This window comes from Calonectris borealis, chromosome 9 (assembly GCF_964195595.1).
Source record: "Calonectris borealis chromosome 9, bCalBor7.hap1.2, whole genome shotgun sequence".
NCBI lineage: Eukaryota > Metazoa > Chordata > Aves > Procellariiformes > Procellariidae > Calonectris > Calonectris borealis.
Genome location: NC_134320.1, coordinates 18,366,153 through 18,388,412, shown reverse-complemented (window position 1 = coordinate 18,388,412; position 22,260 = coordinate 18,366,153). Strand labels below are relative to the sequence as shown.

Here is a 22,260-nt window from a genome sequence, read left to right as displayed (position 1 = left end):
GACTTATAATCTGCTTCATCTATGTAGTGAACGAGGATGACCTGAACTGATAGCAGCAGCAGCAGAGAAAAGTCAAAATCTCACAGGACAAGCCATCAAAACCCCAGCAGAGTTGATTTCAGCATGTGCCAGCAACCTGATTCACATGGGCAATGAAACACAAGGTAGCTCTAATCTAAGGGACAAAAACATTAGCACAAGATAATGTGCTTTTCCTAACTACCAGAGAGTTAGACCCAACTTTACATGAAGAGCTCATGAACAGGGACAGGCAAGAGAAAGGTGGGAAACAGTAGCACTGAATTCAACACATGGGAGAGCAGAGCTTATGCATCGAAGTTTATTTTTTCGTACTAAAGTCCTTAACATCCAAAATATAACACATCATGCGAGGCGCATATTGGAGAGACAGCAATGAAGAGATAGGCAACTCTTTCCTCTGTAATTTGGATGACACGTTCTTTTTCATCACTCATTACAAATGTCTCCAAACTGTAGAGAATCCAGTACATTCACCATCAGGCTATCAACAACAACTTTGCCCAATGCTACATTCTGTCCCCAACCCATTGCACTGCTGACCCACCCAAACCTTTCCTAAATAGCGAGAAAAGGATTGTCCAGATATACTACACAGATATTTGTGTAGTGACTGCCGCTCCTCCTTTTTTCCCCACTGATTGAGAAATGTGGCATTAAGAACCAGAGAAGATACCTAGAGTCCAGAGGGCAAAATAGTTTTCAAGCAGGTAAAATGATGACATCTAATTAGATAAGTATATCCCTTTTGTAGCTCACGTTTACAAATACATACTCCAGAAAATAAAGCGTATTGATTTTGCAAAGAACAGAAAGGGAGTAATCAGCCTGGAACAAGAGAGCATGTTTGTACATGAAAGGGAGCATTATAAAAGTTCAGAGGTTTTGGGGGAAAAAAAATCCCTAAGTTAAATTTAGAGTGTCTACATTTTTCTTATTTTATTAAAGAAGTAAAAATGTAGCTGCTGAAGTCTAACAATTACACAATGACCAAATTCTTCATTTCCATTTCAGTGCTCCCAAGGTACCCTGCTCCTTCCATGAAACTACCAGTCTAATGACTGCCTCATTGTCAGAGCAAAAAAACCCTATCTCCAGTGCATCACTTCCCAGTTGCACTTTTAACCAAAGCCTGTCATTGGAAGAGAATTATACTTTTCTCCTTCCCCCACAAAAAAAAACCCGACAAAAAAACCCAAACTCAGTTGCCCTAATTGTGGCAGATGACACACAGAACCTTTTCTTCCTGGTAGTGATAATTAAATTCTATAGCTCATTGTTTCAGATAAGCACTTGTAGTTGTATGGGAGAGATAAAAAGAATTTATTCTTTTAAGAGGCTCTAATGAAAGTGGCAATAGGTTAAGAAAGGGTAGTTCACAGCCTTCCCCCAGCCGCTCAGCAAGAAATAAAGAGGTTAAAGTTGGCACAAATTCACATGTAGTTTATTAAAATTGGATGCTTCTGGTTTCCAAGTCATTATACAATACATGAGTGACACAGGAAGCAAATAAGGTTTTAGCTGCATTTTTATGATTTAATCTTAAAGGTCAGAATTCGAAGCAGGTCTGCACTGCTGAGAGAAAAATCTCTGAGCCAGCTGGGCTCTGGCTTCCCAGCAACACAATATGAGTATGGGAATGACCAAAATTATTCTAACAGTGCTGTGCCAAGAATATTGCTCAGAGTCTGAGCCCCAGGAGGGGTACCTGGGAGGCAAGAAAGACAAAGAAGGTGGTTTCTGTTGCTTTCTTCTCTGAGTAGCCCTAGTCATAGAGCACAGAGCAGCCTGACTGCCACATGTCCGCCAGGAAGAGAGCTTTTTAAGCTTGCTTCCATGCAGGCAAGCCCAGGCAGCCCTAAGTTTTTCTCCCCCCACCACATGGCTTGGAGATGTAGTAATTTCATACAGACACTGTGTAAGCACAGTGCATGGTGCTGTGCTCGAGCCATGCCACAGAGACAAATATATGAGACTCCTTTGCTTAGCTGACTTCAGGACTAACCTTGATCTCAGAGTACAGGGAAAAACAGCTTGTTTCTACCTACCACAGGGAGTAAGGAGGTGCAAGGCAAGAAAAAGCCACTGCATTAGAGACCAGAGGGGAGAAAATGTGTTTGGAAACTTGGAAGGGGGGTGCTATTGACACACACAGCACTGTACAAGTCTTAACTCCAGCAGAAGGGAAAATTCAAAACAAAACATTGTCTGTCTTCTTTGCTTACAGAAGCCTTCCTTAATAGGCCCTGCAATTTAACCCTTGTGAAATGCTAATGACTTCAGAGAATCCTATCCCCGGCTCAACATTTAGTCATTAACGCTCATGAAATGATGTTTCCTCTGCTAAAAAAATGTAGTAGTCTGTGAAACTAACTGGGTCTTCTGGAACAACACTGATGCAGTTAACTATGTTTCCCTCTTTGTGCAACACCTCTCTTAATAATCAGGAAAGAGGCAAAACCTAGTTATTAAAAACATATTTAATACATACATATATTTTAAACTGGTTATGTCAAGTTTTAACAGAAAAAGCAAAATATGAGGACTGGATACCACAAGGTTTCCAAATTTCTGGAGCAAGTGCTTACTTAGAAAAATAAAGAAGCAACCTATCATGCTATAAATCAACATTGAGGGTGACAAAACAGACTTAGAGCAAAAAGATCATATTTGTCCAGACTTCTGGACACAAATTCTGCCCCAATGACTGGGTTGAGTCTCTCCTAACAGAAGCATGCTGATGATACAAGCTGAAACTATAAACCAGGGTTTATTTCTTTAATTAGCTAAAATGACTTGAAATTTGAGATTCCTTGCTTCTATTATACAACAGGCATAAAGCCAGCACCTCATCTCCCAAATGAAATTTGCTGTTACAGCTACTGTAGCCAAACAAGTTTAAGAAATTTTGACTGCTTTAAATGTTTGGGGAATTACCTGCATCCAAAATGCCTTGTGCCAGGATTGCTCCAAACTTTGCCATAACGTCATCATGTTTATCATTGATCACTTTGGAATAGAGCTGTCTGAACTGGCTGACCTGGATAAAAAAAAAAAAAAAAAAAAAGAAAGAAAAAAAAAAGAGACAGAGATTATAAAACTGACTGCATGAGTAAAATATTCTGTCTTTAATGGAAGTATCCTGGATTTCTGCATCCTAGGACGACATTTTTCAACGGCGTTAGTCACTGGTGTTACAAGTCATCCTGCTAATAATTAATTACAGATGTTTTCCCCACTTGAAGATACCCATACAGCAATTTTAAAATAGTTAGGATGGACATGCATTTTCAAACCACATTTTGCAGGCCTTACAGGAATAGCCTGAGAATCTCTGGAGTGTCACTGGAATAAAAAAAAGATCAACTGATGACTTTGGAGCAAGAACTACTATGTGTACTTAGGTGCGTGACATTGCACTTTATTAAATTTCATCCAACTCCTACTTCTGAAAACCTCAAACCTATTCTATTTTTTCTGTACAATATTTCTGCTGTATTGATAATGCCCCTATGGTGCATCATCAGCAAATTTTGCTACTGCACTCTTACCTTTTAAGTGAAAATCATTAATGAAAATATTTAATAAAGTAACAGTTTATGCCATGGTATATTCACCACAGTATCTTAAGCGCACATTAGTAAGGGAAATTGCTAAACCTTTGCTTATATTATCGTCATTGCTTTGAACAGCTTCATCTTTCATTGGTTCACTAAGTGTTGAAGAGTCAGAACAGTAGCACATCCAGCAATATCTAAGGCTTTTTCCCAAATTAATAATTTATGTCTTTTAATATATAGAGTGGAGCAACAATACAGCTCAAGTAATTTTTATAGCTGAAAAAGGAGACCAGGAAATCCCAATCTGCAATCCAGTCAAAATCTGGGAAGCTGTATCCCATCCACAGCATGTCTGGAAGAATCCTTTATAACTCTTTATACCCCTAAGTTAATTTTAATCAGATATCCATGTAACATTTTGTTTTCATTCTTTCTGTTTTCATACTAAGCCTTCACTTGATGTGCTCAAAAGCAAAGGAGGTATTTTCAAAAAGGCTCTTTCCAAGATGTCCTGAATAAGCTTCTCCCCACTACTGGTCCACTTTGTTGCTGGTATTCCAAGTCCTCTTCCTATATCTGCAGCCACAGATGAGAGGACAATCTTCTAGATCAAGGCAGTAGGGCCAGACACAGCCACCAGAGACACAGAGCAGCTCCTAGTATTGCAAACACAGTTAAAGTTTCCAAGTATAAAACCCTAACACCAGACAACCCCCTAGCCACTTTTCACATCCAAAAAGCACGTGCCTCTCCAGGGACACCAGTGATACTTGCTGAGTGACAAGCGTCTGAAGAAAGGTCCTACCTTTCAGCTGTGAAACACACTAAGTGTCTGCTGTAGGCAAAGAGGCCAAGCTTCAGCACCACCCCTAGGAACGCACTCTCGCACAGCCTCTGATGCTCCCAGTGCCTAACTGTACCAGGGAAGGAGGCTTACACACTGACTACGACACTCAAGAGGTCCTTCTCGCTGATAACAGCACCCAGCGAACAGCCGGTACCCCGTCCATGCAGGACACCGCAAGCCCCGCTGTGCTAAGGGTGGGCAGCACTGAGCACCAGGAGCAGCCTTCAGGCACCACTCCTAGCACATGTGGCCTGTCTTGGGGTGCACTGGGGAATCTCAAAGCGCTTACAGAATGAGTTTTTGCACCCATGAAAAAAAACAACCATTCCTACAACTGAGTCAGTGACATGAGAGCTGTCCTGGGAATAACATTTTGTTAAACTGGGATTCATCAAGGTAAAAAAAAAAAAAAAAAAAAAAAAGATCAAAACAGAGCGAAGAGCTGACTGAGGGGATAAATCAAACTGCAGGGGTTTCTCAGCAAAGCACAAGATCAGATTCCCCAGTAAAAGCAGATCAGAGCCATGAGGTAATCCTGCAGTCGAGGTAATGCTAGCAATAAATTTCACCACATTTCACGTGTGAATTTTTGACCAGAGACAGTAAGAGACTCTACCTTATAGAGATTATGTCCAAGGTCTGGGAGGGAAAGAAGACAGAGGTTGCCTCTGCAATCCATAAGCATTATACCCACGAGCCGCAACGCTATTTGGCAGCCCTACACACTTAGTGAACACTTCAGATTAAGACTGCATGTTTTCTGCAAAATAGTTCTCAATGCACGTTAACTCATCACACCACTTAAAACACAGGTGCCCTAAAGGGACAGACACTCTCTGGTCGATACCTTTCCTGCCTTTGCTCTTTCAGCCACTAACCCAGCTGTACTACTGGTCACCTCAACTCCTTCAGCACTGACGGCATCTAACCTGATGAGATTTAAACCAGTCTGTGACAGCGAAAGACACTAACGTTCATGTGAGTAAATTATGACCTGCTAAACACGACTGTATTAAAATTACTTTATTTGTTTCACACAAATGGACAGCCTCACAACCACGAAGCACCAGAGCAGCCAGCCACTTTTAAACAGGAGCAGCAAAGCTGAACAAAACAACACTTCTCCGGTAGAGCAGGAGGCATTTATTAAAACTGACAGGGTAAAAACAGCCGCTATTTCCATTTTTCAGTCTAAGCAAGTCCAACAATTCGTGTGCTAATATTGGTTCTCTATTCACCAATTCCCCTTTGCACTGAGAAGTTTTTAGTCACTAGTCCCTGTTCCCAAAAGGAGGTGACTTAGATTTCCTGGTATTTATTAAAGCTAAGAAAAAGGAGCAACCCACATTTTCAGGGCACCCACACAGACAAATGTGTGGCAGGGAGATACTGCACACACAATACAGGGTTTATTCTGGAAATACTGACTAAACTCTGCTCTTGCTTCACTCCATTTATGCTTTTTCACGCTCTCCCGATTTTTATTTATAAAAGCTTACACTGAGGTTTACACATTTAATATAGTTTGTTTCTTACGCCTGACCTCTTGTACACTGGAAAAAAAAACTTAGTTTGCATTTGCAACCTGGAACGGGGCCTCATGCAGTATCAAGGGCAACCACATACAGACTAGGTGAACCAAAGCCTTCAGATATTGTTTGGGACAGACATGCAGGGACACAGAAGTAACATGTAAAACTATTCCTCTGGTTGAGCTGAGCAGTAGGATTCCAGTGCCTCTGTTTAGAGCACATAATTCCCGTGACTCTGGGCTCAGTTTCTGGGTTTGGAGTATTTATAAAAACAGACAGATGTTACAAAGCTCATTTGGTGGACTGTAATCTGGAATTTACACTGTAATCAAATCTTCAGAGAAAGAAACCCTGGGTGAAGTGAGAAGACATTCAGCAGAACTCCTAATGTTCATGCTGGCATCTGAAGTCTGATGGAGCAGCACCTCGGAACAGAGGGCAGAAATTCCTTGCTCAGGAAAGGCGAGGCAGGGCTAGCAGGGGGAGTCATCCACCTCCCCTGGTCGTGGCGTGCTGCCCCGGTGAGCACCCTTTCCCTAGCATGCCTTCCACAGCTCCTACTCGCATGTACATTAGTCTAGAGCAGATGAACAAAACACTCGGGCAACAAGGAACCCACCAGGAACCCACCAGCTGTGGCACCAGGACACCATGCAGCGCAGCGAGCTAACCGAGACACCGACAACTGCAAGGGACCAAGGGACAGAAACCTGGCTGCTAAACCTGAGCGGATCAATTGCCACCTCTCCAGGTTGCACGGACAGCTTACAGCAGGGAATCAGCTGAGAGCAGGCATTCAATGAACAAGTGCTGAACAGCTACAATAAGAAATAGTCCTTATACCCTCTACTCATAAAAATACAAAATACGTAGGGCCACATCAAGAGTGTTCTGCTTTCAGATAAATTCTGCATACCTGTGCATCGTGAGCCATGGACCACTGTCAACCCTGCAAAACATATTGAGCAAGCGCGCCCTTTCCAAAGTTTTACTTCAACATCAGCGCAAGCAAAATTGTTCTATGAAAGGGTGGGAGACTACCTCTCCTGGCCTTAGGGACCAGGCAAACTCAGATCAAAGGACTGCCTCAGCATTCGAATGCACGGTAGGCCTGCATGCTCATTCAGGCTGTTCCTCTAAAGCAAATGCTTCACAGAAATGGGATTTTTGACTGGATCAGGTCCCAGCTCAAAACCTTCCTTGCTGCCGGGGAAAGCCTCTTTGGCAGCTCAAACTGTAGCGGTTCAGGAAGGTGTTGTCTTCACATGGAGCAATTGCTCCACCTCTTTGGAGAAAGCAAGAATGGTACAGACAAAAGCTCAGTTCTGCCTTTGCTCTTGGGGCACTCACCTCCTACAAAATGGAGCAAGATGCCAACAGACAGTAATTTCTTAAGCTGTTGAAGCAAAATCTGCCAGAGCTTGTCTAGTAGAGCCCTTTAATCTGCTACTATTTTCCCTTCAAATCACAGCAACAAGCACATCCCAAACTATTGAATAGGTTTATTTATTATGCTATGAAACCCACAGGCTCTGTTTCTCCCTTGAAATCTTCAAGCACTTTAAAAAATTTTATAGCATTTGGAAATGCTATCAAGAACTTTATTTGGGCGACTTCCAGGAGGAACACTAAAATGTAGGCCGTGAATCGTTTCATCTTTACAACAATACCCACACACTATTCTGACAATTAGCGCTGGCCAAAACAACATGCCACTGATTTCAAATGAAGCCAAACGCTTAACACTGAGGAAACAACGCAGGCTTTAAGACATGAGAATGATACTGCACCATTTCCTACCACAAACCCAAGGGGCTGTCATTTATGAGGTTGTTTACCACTGCTCCCTCTAGCAGTCAACATTCATGCACATGAAGCCCATGAGATTGTTAAGATTAAGACTTGATAAACAGTCCCTTAACTAAGGGAAACAGCAGCAGGTGATGTGATGTGCATGATGCTTTTTGCAAATGCAAGTTCTTAAAAACAAGAGTATTTAGGAATCTGTTTTTAATAAAACAGGTTTTAGATAGAACATGGAAACAGTTTATCTTCTTCAAAAATTGAAGTTATTCTGCATACACTTGCTCTCTTGAAAGAACATACAGTATGCAGAAGCATCTAACAGTAACAGGCTTACATGAACGAATGTGAAGGTGCTACTAGAACACAGCAAAAATCATTCTTGCATCCTAGGAAGACCTAGCATTTCATCTAAATGGTGAAGGGGGGAAAGCAATCTGGTCCTGGTTTCTTCACATCTTAAAGATCTTAAAGATAATAGGCCGATGATCAAAGGAGGATGGAGGAAGAGCCTTGACTTTGCTTATTATCTTCTTATTTTGCCAAGATGACTATCCTAACACAAAAACAGGAAAAAGAAAATTCAATTCAAGATATTAGACATGTAGTTTGTCTCCAAAATTGCTGTCTTAATTGCCCTGCAGGTCACAAATACCTAACGAAGTTGTCATTGATTTCTGTTACAATGATCTCATCACATTTATAATTTAGGATTCCATTTCACAAAATAAACTTGTTACTGTTCTATATCCTGCACTAACATAGTTCTTAAATGTATCAACAGAGGTCAGGAAAAATCATGCTGGCTGCACATGGAGGAATTGTATTTCAACTCCAAAGAGGCCAAATCAGCTTTACACAAGATTTACTACCCCTTTTGGCACTTAAGCAACTTAGAAGTTAAAGGACCTCCATATAATGACAATTCTTCTTTCAAACTCTTTATTTAAATTTAAACTCTTTAAATTATTCGTTTAAATAAAGAGTGAGCACAACAAAGGGGAAGACAAATACAAAAGAAAGAGGACAGTGAAGGTGATTCAAAGTCATACACCTAGATACTCTCACAACAAAACCGATTTCTTTTAAACCAAAATACTTTGATTCCTAAATCTCTGTTTATTGCTGGCATTCCAGGATTGCAACGCCCAGCTCTCAAAACTCTGAAGTTATTTTATTCCTGAAAAATCTAAATCTATTCAAGGAAGATTGTTTGCTACCATCTTCATGCCAAATTATCACCAGAGAATTTAAAGTCCTTCTAACCCAAAGCTCACAAACAAGAAGTTTACCAGAAAAAAATTATCCCAGAACAGAGAAACCTGAAAAGTAATGACAGGAAGCTGGTCAGACTATATGTCACAATCTTTATTATATTATTTATCTTTATATTATATTTAATCTTTATATGTCACCGTCTCTCACATGCAAAGCATCACGAAGTATTTAGCAGCAGTGAGATAATGATACATAAAATTTAGCTTTTCTGTAACCCCATCAAGACCACACGTACAGCTTGTGGGATACAAACCCATCATGCTCCTCTTACTAGCTGCTTATCCAGTAATGCAAATACATACATCAGGTTGGACACTTTGGCACACTGTGTACCAGCATGCCACTTAGGAATCTAATCAGATCAAAATATGTCACTGTAATCCAAAAATGGCTACTTTTCTGAACTCCACCCTTTCACATCAGAGTAAAATAATTTTTCTTCAGACTGGCAGAGAGCTCCAAAAAAGTTTCCCATGGATAATAAATAACTTAATTGGCAGCATATTCCTTAAAATACTCCTTTTACTTATGAGCAAGTAATCCACAACAGTCTCTGATGTCTGACTGATTCAGAGCAGTCTGCAATTCCCATCCCAGGAGGACTAGGGTGCACTGCAAACTAAAATGAATTTATTTTCATAATGACCTTTCATAGAAGAAAGTATCATCCTTATTTCTTTCAGGTGGGAAACTGAGGCACAGGAGAGCTACACACTTTGCCCAACACTAGAGGAGCGCAGAACGATTAAACCCGATCTCCTATACTGAGGGCTGGCATTCCAAGCACCTGACCAAGGAAGAAACAATAAAAACAACAAGCAGTTTCCTTCCACAGAAAGATAATTCAACTTCACATTACAGAGACTTTGTATTTTGGAAGACGAGGGGACCCAACAGAACTCTAGTGTTCTCCACTGGCTTATTCAGTTGAACTACAATTCTGATAATATAAACAACGCTCCCTGATTCTGCTCAGTGAAAACTAACTTTTTTTTTTCTTTTTTTTTTTTTTTTCCCTTTTTTTAAATAATTCAAAGGAACAAATTGTCTGCCAGCAAATCTTCATGTTCCGTGACTTGGAAATACCCAAACACCTGTATTTGTAGATTTCCTTCACTGACTTTCGCAAGTAAAATTTTCCACTGGATGAAAAGGTTTTTTTCTTTCTCCCCATCCAAATGCAGTAAAAAAGTGGCTGTTTTTATCACAGTTCAATTTCTAAAATGACCTCAATAAAAGCAAGCCATATATGACAGATGAGTAGCAAAGTACCAGCTACTCACCAGAGCAGATGAAATGTGGAACCTCAGAGCTTCTATTAATGTGGACTTTTAGTCTGTACAAATGTTTGCATATCATCATCTGTCATATATTCATGGGGCAATCTATTTTTAAAAGCTAAACACAGCATATGCAATCCTTTTTGCCTTCTGAGTAGAAAGAAAAACTCCGTTAAAAAAATGTATTTGCTATAGAGCCACAAAGTCAGTTCTGACAGCAGAAACTGTTTCACCTGAAAAGTGTAAGACCAGCTACAAAAGAAACATAGTTATAACAGGACTTCTCTGCAGTGTGACCACATCCAAAACTAAGTTTACTACCATCAAAACCAACTTCTTTACTAAATAATGGTGTTCACATAAATCATGAGCATACAGGACTCAGTGCACGTTAGTGGAAGACAGTCACTTTCATATCATTACAAGATGCTTTTAGACCTTTTAAGAAAGAGCACTCATTCTCGTAACGCCTAGAGTTAAAATGCTGTTATCCATCAGGCATGTTTCAATCAGCGTGCATCGCTCCCCCATTCAAAGTGCACGCTCTGATCCCTGCAGGAGCTTCCTGCTCTGCATTCAGCTCTGGCTCTTCACAAGGCACGTACCGTCTTGCCAACGCTGACACGCACTAAAGAGTTGGCGTCCAAGACCATTTTTCCACCTAACAAGCCGGTATGTAAGGTATGCCACATTACCTTTGGGCAGGTAATCTCAGTCTGCTGGATCATGATAAGGGCAGAGGCAATCAGAGCTCCTTGACGTACATAGTTCACAGGATCATTTGTCATTGGCTCAAGCAAATTAATTGCTTCCTAAAAAAACCAAGAAATAAGCAGTCACAAAGTTAATACTACTATATTTACTATCCCAGGATTCAGTACTCCAATGGAAAGTTATCAGATTGATGCTATCAGATATACTTTTTAATATATTTTGCCTGTTCTTGATAAATAAAGCAGAAATCTGTATTTCTGTGGATTTTCATCAATCAGGAAGAAAGAAAAACCACAAAAACCAGCTGATAGATGGAACAAGATCTACCTGCAGAAATAGGGCAACAGATAAACAGTTGTTGTAAGTAACAGATGCATTCAGCACATTAGAACTACTGACATGTCTTAAATAGTACACATAAATTATTCGTTCACTTTCTATGCTGTTCTTCCCAATAAAATACATCAGTGTTATCTTCATTTTCTGTGTAAGGAACAAATGAACCAGAGATATCAAACAACATGTTGGAGGTTATAAAATGAGATGCTAAAACAATCTAGGTCCCAAATTCTTGGCCTTACACTTTATTGTTAGAACCTGTAACATTTAGCATCACATGAAAGCACTCATTTCAAACCTACATCAAGTGGGGCTGCCTCTGAGGACCCATATAGTAAATCTAGGTTTTGAAAACATTTCAAAACACTCTATTGCTTCTTCAAATTCAGTAACTTCCCAGCTAAGTGCAACAGGAACATGATCCATGATAACCTATTAATAAGCATTCCTTTCAGTGCAGTCATTGATTATGAAAAGCTATAAAAGAGCCTATTGTAATAAATGCTGCTTCGATGTACCCAAGACTAGCATGTGCAATTTGCAGGCATCTCAGACTAAATCCTATCTTTAGGCACATTTTTTATCTCCATTTACAGTTCTGCCACTTGGAAAGCCATGACTTAAACATACATAGAATTATCACAGACAAATTCATTTCTAACCATGCAACGTCCTCAGTGCACATTACACAAGACAACTGAGCTCATCTAAACTCACTGCTGCCAAAACAAGATCCCTCTCCTTCCTCAATTTCCCTTCAGCTATCCAGTCTCTCCCCTTTTCCCTGTGCTAGCTACAGCCCTTGTCTCACCTCACAGTGAGCTTTTCCAGCTTGGTAATTCAACAGAGAACTGTTCCCTTTTTTGTTGTGTTATCTGGGTCAGTTTTCTGTGAGTTTGTGTCTGAATCAGCTCACCAGGGAGCTGGACATGAGACAGAGCAAAAGGTGGCAGGAGGGACCAAGACTACCCGTTCAACAGCAGCAAGTTGTTAGTGGCAGCCTTCACCAACCACGCTCTCCAGATTTAAGCGGAAAAAAACCTTAAATAGCAGTTTGTACAGCCATGGGCTGCACAGATAAATTTCGTCTGTGGCAACGCAAGGGCTTTCTAAAAGCACTCTGAAATGGCATGTGAAGCAAGCTGTTAGATACTCTTTGGAACAGGAGAGATAACAGTTAGACATCCACCCTAAGAAGCTCAAAGAGCTCTTCTAATCTATTATGTGATCTTCTGATTACAGAAGTCAGGCAGAATCACTTGACAATCTCTTGTACAGAGCTCTCTCCTGTCCATACTTAAACTTAGGACGTGAGCAAATGCAATTGAGTGCATAAGTCTCCCAGCACAGACCCCTCTCGGTGTTACTTCTGTCAGGGTGAAGCTTTTAAAAACAAGCTGATTTTATACAAAACACTGTTTCTAAGAACCACTTATAGAATAATATCATGCCTTCACTTAAGACTGTTTTTTCCAATTGAGCTATCTTGAAGGCTGTGCTTCGCCACCTGAAGGTGACTCATTCATTCTTTGGCACACATTTAACACTGTGTATGGAACATCAACTATGACAAAAAGCTGAACTTTGACCTCACAGTTGAATATATTTGGGCCTTCAAAACCTACTAATATAAGCTCTGGAACACATATCTGTGTATAATCAGATGGTTTAGGTTTTTATCACACAATGTATCTGGAAATAAAACAGACTTCTTTGTACAACTAAAAGCATTTCCACTTAAATCAACTTGTCAGATGCAGTAGGTTAAAAATAATTAGCTCCTTGATTCCACTTTCCACTTGAGAATAAAGCAACCTGGATAAAAATAGGACTTTCAGTTTGCTTTCAAGTCTGCATGCTTTAGATACTGAAGACAGCAGGCAGTGCATGTCAGTATTCTGTGTATTTCACAACACAAGTGACATGCTGGGGAGCACTCACTTGCAAGAGCCACAGACCAAGTTTTTAATACCAGCTGAGGAAGGGATGATACGGATAAGTATGAGATTTATCAAAGACTCAGAAGCACGAAATATTACTTCTACATGAACAGTCTGTGAACCTGTTTTGAAACTGTGATTCAGTACCAGTACAGATTACGTACACATGTGGGTGAAGTAGAGGAAGTTTATCCCCAAGATTACTTGCTGATTGTCCCAACGAGCACGCACTTCCCACAGCAGAAGTGGGAATCCTTCTACTCTAAAAGGTCCCTGCTACCATCTGTGAGAATTATCCTTCACTGACGCTTACAAAGCGAGAATAAAATTTACTGGCTGTGAATTATACACCTGAAACTACAGTAAATTTCATTAAATTTCATTGCACTTGGCTTTACTACATCGATCTTCCATGAATTGTGTATCACAGAAAAGAAGAAAGGAGTTAGAAGTTATGCAAAACATCTGCTGTCTTCCTGTCACTGGCACCTCCCTGTACCCCCTAAAGCAGTCTGTAAAAGATCAACTCCAAGGGCAAAGGAATATTGATTTTGGAGTACGGAACATACGTTTAAAGGTCAGTGGCAACTTGACAGTAAGAAAGCTCCAAGAAAAGTTTTGAAGACAAAATTCCAAGAACGTGGCAATAATGTATAAAAACATTCTTCTACTTTATCTATTCCGTACAAGCAGGAAAAGAATCTCTATGCCGAGGACAATTAAAGAATTTAACGAAGTATTGCTCTAGTCCAGCTGGTTAGCAGCGTACATGTGTGAGAAATCTGATCTCTGCGTGACGTTTTCGCACAAATGTCTCTGTGGAAGGTGAGAGCAGAAAGAGCCTTGGCAACGGATGGCTTCTGGTCCTTACCTTGTTTCCAGTGCCCGCACAGCAGATACCCAAAGCCATGGCAGCTCCATAACGCACGTGGGGATTGTAGCTCTCTGACAACAAAGAAACCACGCTTGGACACTGCTCAGGAGTCCTAAAGAAAGGCAAAAAAAGAATGTTGTTTATTATTATTGTTCTTCAAAATTGGAGACTTCACTCCATTCATACTGGAAAATTTAAAATTGTCCTTCCACACCATATGTTTTGCATTTCTCAAAACATAACCAGAGGGGTGGAACAAACGGACTGAGAGGAGAACAGGGAAGTGCACAAATGAATAAACTTCTCTACCACTGCAGATATCACACACAGTTCCCACTACTAAGTCTTCCTTTTTAGTGCATATTTTCTGCCTTTAAAAGATTACCCAGCAGAATGACATACCCATTGAGATTGAGGTCTTCATCTCTAGAATCATGCTGCTGTGACACTTTCCACTAGCAGAGATTTACTCTCCATGAGAGACACAATATAAATCTCCCATCAGCAGACACAAGACCCAACTCCAGTATTCAATCAACCTTCAAGGTTGATGGGTCCCAAACTCCCTTTTGCAATCTCTGCTTCTGCTGACTCTTCCTCATCCCCACCTATTGCTGTAAATCAAAGCATGTGAGGAAATGCTGATACAACACACACTGCCAACCAGTGTATCAGCAATGTCTGTTGTTGCCTCCTTACAATGTCACGCTGTGATGTTGCTGCCTCTTAAGAGATCTGAAAAGGGAGCATATGCTCCATGCCTCGCCCCTGGGAACCAGTGTCCTGTTGGTCATTACGGCAACAGAACTTCTATCGCAGTGCTGGGGGAGATGAAAGGGAGCCCTTAATTTCCTACAGCAAGAAGCACAGGTTGCTAATGCAAACAGTCTTGTGATGTTGCTAATGCAAACAGTCTTGTGAATATTGAGTGTTTCTGAAGTAAGGCAGAACTCACTTGCAGGTGTGGATATGTTCATTTCCCTCCTGTCTTTGTAGTCATATTTGTCACTCTTAATTTTGATGCCACACAAACCACTTCACAATATCATACACTGCCAATTTCAGCATTTCTAATGCAGCAAAGGCAAAATTGTTTGTAAAATAAGCATCTCTGCATCAGACAAGTCTGCATTCTGAACTCATCGCAAGCACATCTATCGCAGCTAATCTGTTAAATTTACCCAATCTCATGACACCATGAACACAAGAGCAATGCAGGAATGTGGTTGGCAAGTACCTGCTCATGAAAAAGACAGATGGGAAACTATAAATTGCAAGTGATTTAATTATGTCTGTTTTCAAAGTGCACATCATCTGGTTATCCACTCTCACTGTGTCTTGCAGTCCAGACTAGCTTTTTAATTGTCACATTCACAATCCTAAAAGCAGTCTTGCAAGCCATTTACTTTGACTATAAACTGACTTCAGTCTGAAACAAGAACACCTTAGTTTTAGCTTCCCTTCTTACGCTTGCTATACTGAAGGATGGAGGTTGGAGGGTGGCAGCATTACCTCTTGTATACAGGAAATATAGCATCATGTAGGATCACTGTCTATCAAAGCACTCAACAACTCAAGAGGTAGAAAAACCATTACAGAGTACGCTCCAGCATTGGTTTTACTTAAGTGAATACCTGAATCATAGAAAACAGAAGTAAAAAAGACCTTAAGCAATAATCTAGTTCATTTTCTTCTTTCACTGTAACTGGGGACCAAAGACATGCTCGTATAACCAAAGACTCATACTTCAGTTATACTCTACACACAAAATCAGTTAATTTCTATTCTAGCTATTATCTCTTCCCATTTCAACATTTTCCCAAAGTCTCCTCTGATAACTAGTCCTAAACACCTCTTTACACTCCTCTCTCCTGCTCCAGTTGATCGCAGACAGGCAGCACCACCACACAGACTCCAGTCCTCCTCCAGAATTGCTGAAGGGACCCGAAGGCACCCAGGTTTCAGAGGTTACTCAACCCCTCAGCAGTAATGGCAGCAAGTACCCAGATCTCCTACCTCACCCCTGCTTCCAACAGTCTGTTTCTTTATGAGTTTTCCTAAAATATCCACATGGGGAAAGAATCCCATCTACCACCACCACCTTAATAAAAAAAAACAAACAGCAGCAGAAAAATACACACAAGAAGAGAGGAACAAACACAAAGTTGCTGGAAACTCTGCTGCCTCTAAGATGCAGCCATGATGACAAATGTTAAGAAAGGGGGAAGAGCTGGGAAATGAACAATTCTGTCCTGCAAGCAAGCAGTAGAAGTTAAGACTATAAACTAAAAGACACATTTAAAAGTACCTGTCAGTCTCTTGTTCAAGTAACAGCTTGGATGCTGACAATGTTTTTTTAAAAATGAGCTGATGTGGAGACCAGGAATCACAAATCCTATAATAAATGAGCCCAAGCATTCAGCTGCACAGAAGACTTCAGCTCTTGCACAAAGACTCTTAACACCTTTGTGTTTGCTTTACTTCAGCAAATGTTGAACAGGCAGATTGTGAGCCAAAGAAGAGAAAAACATCTTCTGGCAAAGATGTGATTATGCACTTTGAAGCATTAATCATTAAATTCCTGGTCAGAAAACTGGATTTTATAGGATCATTAACTTGGGTCACATCTTTGTGTCTGAAGGCTCAGAAGTTCCAACACAGTTTTTATTATAAAATCAGGATTAATGTACACTAATTGATTTTGGAACTCTTAGCCAGATTTACATTATTTGTGGCCATTATTTTAAATGCTTTTATCTCAAATCTATCCGTAAAACGGTCAAACATTTTGACAGGGGGCCTTCTGTAAATCCACTTTGGGAGTTAAAGCTACTTAAGGGGTCCACCACTTTCCCCAGTAACACAGTCTTCTCAAACCCACAATCTTCAAAAAGTGTGTTCCCACGTAAGAGAGAACTAGAAGGCAGAACCACAACCGGGTTGAGGAAGCTGAAGAGCCTTGTAAATATGCTTATCAGAGGAACAGGACTTCAGTACACAGGAGCACTGTTGGCATCAATGCTTAAGCAATAACATTTGCTGGCTCGCTTTATGGCTTAGATGCTTTACAAAGTCCTACACACTGTTGCCAAAGGTTAGCCCATATAAACCCAAACCCATACTTAATAAAATTCATAAAACGCAAACAATTCTGTCAAGTGATCAAAAGAAAAATTAAAAAGCCCTCAGAAGCAGTTACAGGCTGCAATCGTGCTCCCATGGCATTACTTCCAACTGGCAATGCAGTTGGGGAATATGTTTAAAACATGACCACGTTCTCCTCCCCCTGGCCCGAGGCTTTCACCCTTCATTTAGAACACAGCCACACGAGCTGCTGACTTGACATTCAGCTCAACAGAGGGGCAGTCCTGCTGCTGATGGAGGAAGTTTCCACTTCACTGGTACCAAGCCCCACGCGAGTTCCCAAACAAAGTTCACCCCTCTGGCTCCCAGCTGGAGACCTCCACCACTCTGTTCTGCTGATGGCTGAAACAATGTGGTTATTGAGTAGAAACCTCTGATGGGAGAGGGAGAGAAGTAACAAAGTGTGAGAAAACTTAAAAGCAGTACTAAAAAAAGATAAATGGTTTATCAGAAGTCACACCCAACAACAGGCTCCTCTTAGTCAGTCCTAATACGGACATCTGTCATTACTGCAAGTTAAACATAGAAGATAACATCACATGAAATACCAGGATAACATCTGGAGATGTAGTGGGCAAAAGTTTCCTCTCCAGACACAATCTCCCCCCCACCTCTTAAAAGTCATAGTAAAAATTCTAAATCTGGAGTATATTTAGTATATTTTGAGGACAGAAGCAACATACCGTAGTCCTCTAATCTGACCTTCCCATAACAGAGCCCAGTAATTTCATCTAAAAATTCCTACATTAAAGCCTAAGACACATCTCTAAACTGGGCTGTATATCTTAGAAAGATAGGCAATGTCTATTTTTAAACCAAATTATCTTTAATGCACTGATTCCTTCCTTTTTTCCTAACACTGGTTTTGCTCAAGCAGTTTGCTTTTGCAATTACATTTTACTACAACAGCAAAATGACGACAAAAGAACGGCCTGATTATTTCCTTTATTTTAATGTGAAAATTGTGCAACTGCTCCTACATAAGGCATCAAAACACAGATGTCAGTGAACCCAGACCCATATACAAAAAACAAACATCACAACTAGCTTCAACTTTGTTCTCTCTGTTACCAGGAAACTAAATGAATCAAGAAGCCAAAAAAGCCTAAAAGTTTCTTCTGTGGGACTTCAACACAGTAGTCAGTTACAGCTTTGTTTCCACCCTACACCAGGATAAGTTCTACTGCTGTGATAGATGGGCTGCAGATGAAGAAATTCCTCCAAGATCCAGTTTCGTTTGTTTCAGAAGTCATTAACAAAACCGTAAAGAAAAATAAAGATGCACCAAGACAGTAATGAGAGATTCTCAGCAAAACATAATAGCTAGCATTTTATTAGTTTTACTCACCAACTGGTTGCTCTCAAAACCTCCACAAGAAACAAACACCCTATGTGGCTAAGGAGTTTGAATCTTCACTGAAACCAGAACCAGAGAGAACAGAAAGGAGCTGCCTAATTCCTGCCCAATGACCTTAGCCTTAGCCTCAACTTTGACCTCATTCCTAGGAACGTTCATCTCCTGGATATAATTAAATTTAAGTGACATTTATATACATATAAATATTATATATATAAAAGCTGATACTTAGCTTGTAACCGCCCTAAAATTTCTGAGAAAGAAAAGAAAGTTTTGGATTCTTCATTACTTCATTACAAAGAGAGAGGAAAGAAAGTTTTTCTTAAGCCTTCAGTGCAAAAATTCACAAAATAAAAACCAGGATGTCAATTGTTACTAACACAGACTAACAGGACAAAACCACCAGAACAGATCAGCTGGACAGGGAAGGTGGTCAGTTCTCTTTCAATCCATGATGTTGACCATGGAAGGTTCTCCACAGTTTGCAGAGAACCCTGAAATTGTATTTCCTTTTCACCATGAAACATTTCTTACAGCAGCATTATTAGGAATCTGTAAGGAACCTAAACTGTTTTTTTTTCTGAAGGTAATTACAACTGCAACATCTGCAGACACTGTAATTCTCAGTAGGCTTTACCTACAAGAGCCTTATTGGGCTACTGAAAGTTGAGGAATGCCGTTAGGTACATCGACTCTGTCTAACAATCCATTTTAATCTTTTTTTCCAAGAGGCATGCAAAAGCACCACAAGACAAATTAAAAAAACTCGACTGCCGTATCTTGAACCATATTCCACTTAGTTTCTTAGATCACAACCCAGTTAGAATCACACCCAAATACCTTCGCACAGTTTATCTCCAATTCTGTAAATTGTAGATCTTGAAGGTTAGAGCACTATTGCCGTTTCTCTTTATATTTCAGCAATATTTAAACATAAAACCTGTATATGTATATAAGGTAGCATCAATAAGTAAATAAACAGAATACTGAAAATAAACCATCACACTGGTCTTGTGATTGAGACTAAAAATGGAAGCATCTGAGGCATCACTAACATACACTTATTTTTTAGTCTAAATATTTAAGGGCTTTACAACTCAGTGAAAAATGAAATGTCAGAGAATTAAAGAACAATGTCAAATATATCTTTTAAATTCCTCATTAAGTCTCCCCAGTCATATTTCAAAAGATTCTAAATATTTATGACTTTCTAAACTATTGGACATGAATTAATCATTTGATACAGAACTATTTCCACAAGTTACTTTGGTAGTGCAGTGACAGATAAAAAAAAGAAAAGCTTAACAGAAGTTTCATTTCATCCATGAATGAGTTAATAAAGGAGGAATGCAGATATCTAATTCCAGTCATTTGCAGTCATTTCTGGAGGGGGGGTGTATAGCAGAAGGGAGAAAACATAGAAGACGGAAAACCTGCAGAGAAAAATGCAACAAACTGACGTATTTCAGTGTAGACTAAGCATGGGTATAAACACCGTCTCTTTCTCTCTTGACAAAAAGGATCCGAGCTATTCCCATGCCAGGAATTTCCTGCAACTATTTCATGTGCAACACAGCCTCCTTCTCCACCATGTTTTTCTCTGAAACGCCTCCTGGTTGCCTAAGCAAGACTTGCTAAAGAATGAGAACTTCTAGGAAGCCTCCCACTGTCAGGAGGATGAGGCTGAATGCCGCCAACAGGCGCAGCAGATGAACTCGAGGGATATGCACCGATTGATCAACATTGCCACCAGTGTCAGCTCACGTCTAATGTAGACGTGGCTCCATTCAAATTAAACAGTATTGGCAATTTGAAAACAGAAATAACAGCAAGGGGTGAGGGGAAAAAAAAAAAAAAAATCTATGCATGGTTCAAATATTCCAGTTACGGTGACCAGAAGTGGGGTCTAGGAAGATTTAAGGTTTATCATATTAACACAGGAGAGGACCTGGACATGGGGGCAGGACAGAGGCCTGCACAAAAAGCCTGGCCAGAAGCATGCAGTGAAGAACCTGCTACAGATCTGTAATAGATACACAGGAGGATGTATTTCTCAGAAATGATTCCAACCTGGGAAAGTTCAAAAAACATCATAAAAGGCAGATAAGTTTTCTAGCCATCTGAAATGAAACAATGCACCAAGCAGGTATATATGCTATGCAAGCCTACGTGCCACTAAACTCATACCATCTTCCTCCACAAGTTCCTAGGAAAACTCTGTTTTCATCTGCATTTAAAAAAATCATTTCCTTTTCAATTAGATATGAATGCATTTATACAGCTTTCCTCAGAGCAATCTGCAGGCCTTCAGCTGGTGCTTCATTAAGGTGCCTCCCCCCTCCCAATTTATTTAATTAACCATTCTAGTGGCTGAAGAGATGATTTTGTCATATAAATGACATTATAACATCCACTGAGGCATTCCAGAGAAGTGGGAACACTTGATTTTCACTTTGACCAAAACTCTTTACTGCAGTAGCCAACAGCGATGCTTCTCAGATGGTAAGATCTGTGAAGAAAATTTATAAAGCGGTAATACAGAACTCAAGTTGACAAAATTACACTTCTATAACTCTGACATTTCCCCCACACTGAAGTGATTGAGGGATAGTGTCTACTGCGCTGTGAAAGAGAAAATGTGAAAAGTGGAAAAAAACCCCACCAACCTCTTTCAAGATAATGCTTCAGCTCCAACACAGACTTGCATCAGTAACTGATGCTGGTGATTATCAGATGGTTCTGATAGATGCATTGTCTATTTTTTCCCCAGAAGTTTTAATTCTGTTCTTTAAATTCAGAGATGTGACATGAAAATCTGCACGCGGCATACACCCACAAGTAGACCACTGAAGTTAAAGGATTAATCTAACTTTTACTATACTTTGGTGGTTTTACTCCGGGACTTTTTTTTTTCCTTCCCATTTATGATGCAGACATACTGCCAATAGCTCCATCTCCAGAAAGCGGTAATAATTCCAGCCACCTTTCAACAAGGAAAAAAATAGCTCAAGTGTCAATGATGAAGGAAAACAAGCTTCATCTGTACAATCAGAAAAAGTGAACACTGGGTGTGTTTAATCCATTGGAAATTTTGGTAAAGACTTCAAGTACAGTTAGATTAATGCCTTCAAGATTTATAAAATAAAACAGAAGTTGATTAGACATAGTTGAGCTTAAGGAAAACTGAATCCAAATGCTCGCTGGCCAATACAGTATTGTCTTCTCTTGATTTCTGCTTTTTGTATGTTTTCATGTGCTCTACTCTCAGTACTGTCAGGGGTGACAATGGGGAGGTGGTCAGATAAGGAAACAGAATTACCATAGCTGGATTAATCTTTATTTCCTAATATATACTTTTCTGAAGAACAAAGATATCAAAAGTCAATTGCAAATGAATATAGCATGGAATCTTACTGAAGGTTTCCTGTAAACAGGAAAAATAAGGAACAAGTGAAAACTACTTTGCTGGAAATTATATTGTATGATCTGAACACACTTTAAGTCAAGTATTTCTATTAATTTCTGGCAGCAGCTTTCTCTCTTTGGCCCCAAA

General features: G+C 40.0%; 1 protein-coding gene across 2 annotated transcripts in view; it reads right to left on the bottom strand.

Moving 5' to 3' along the window:
• PSMD1 (proteasome 26S subunit, non-ATPase 1) overlaps window positions 1-22,260 on the bottom strand; it is a 74,118-nt gene that overhangs the window by 11,404 nt on the left and 40,454 nt on the right. For both annotated transcript variants that reach the window (XM_075157142.1, XM_075157143.1), the window contains exons 17-19: window positions 14,204-14,318; window positions 11,035-11,151; window positions 2,977-3,079 (exon numbers count right to left, since the gene is read on the bottom strand). In XM_075157142.1, the coding sequence (XP_075013243.1) occupies window positions 2,977-3,079; window positions 11,035-11,151; window positions 14,204-14,318 (335 nt within the window). The remainder of the gene's footprint in view (window positions 1-2,976; window positions 3,080-11,034; window positions 11,152-14,203; window positions 14,319-22,260) is intronic.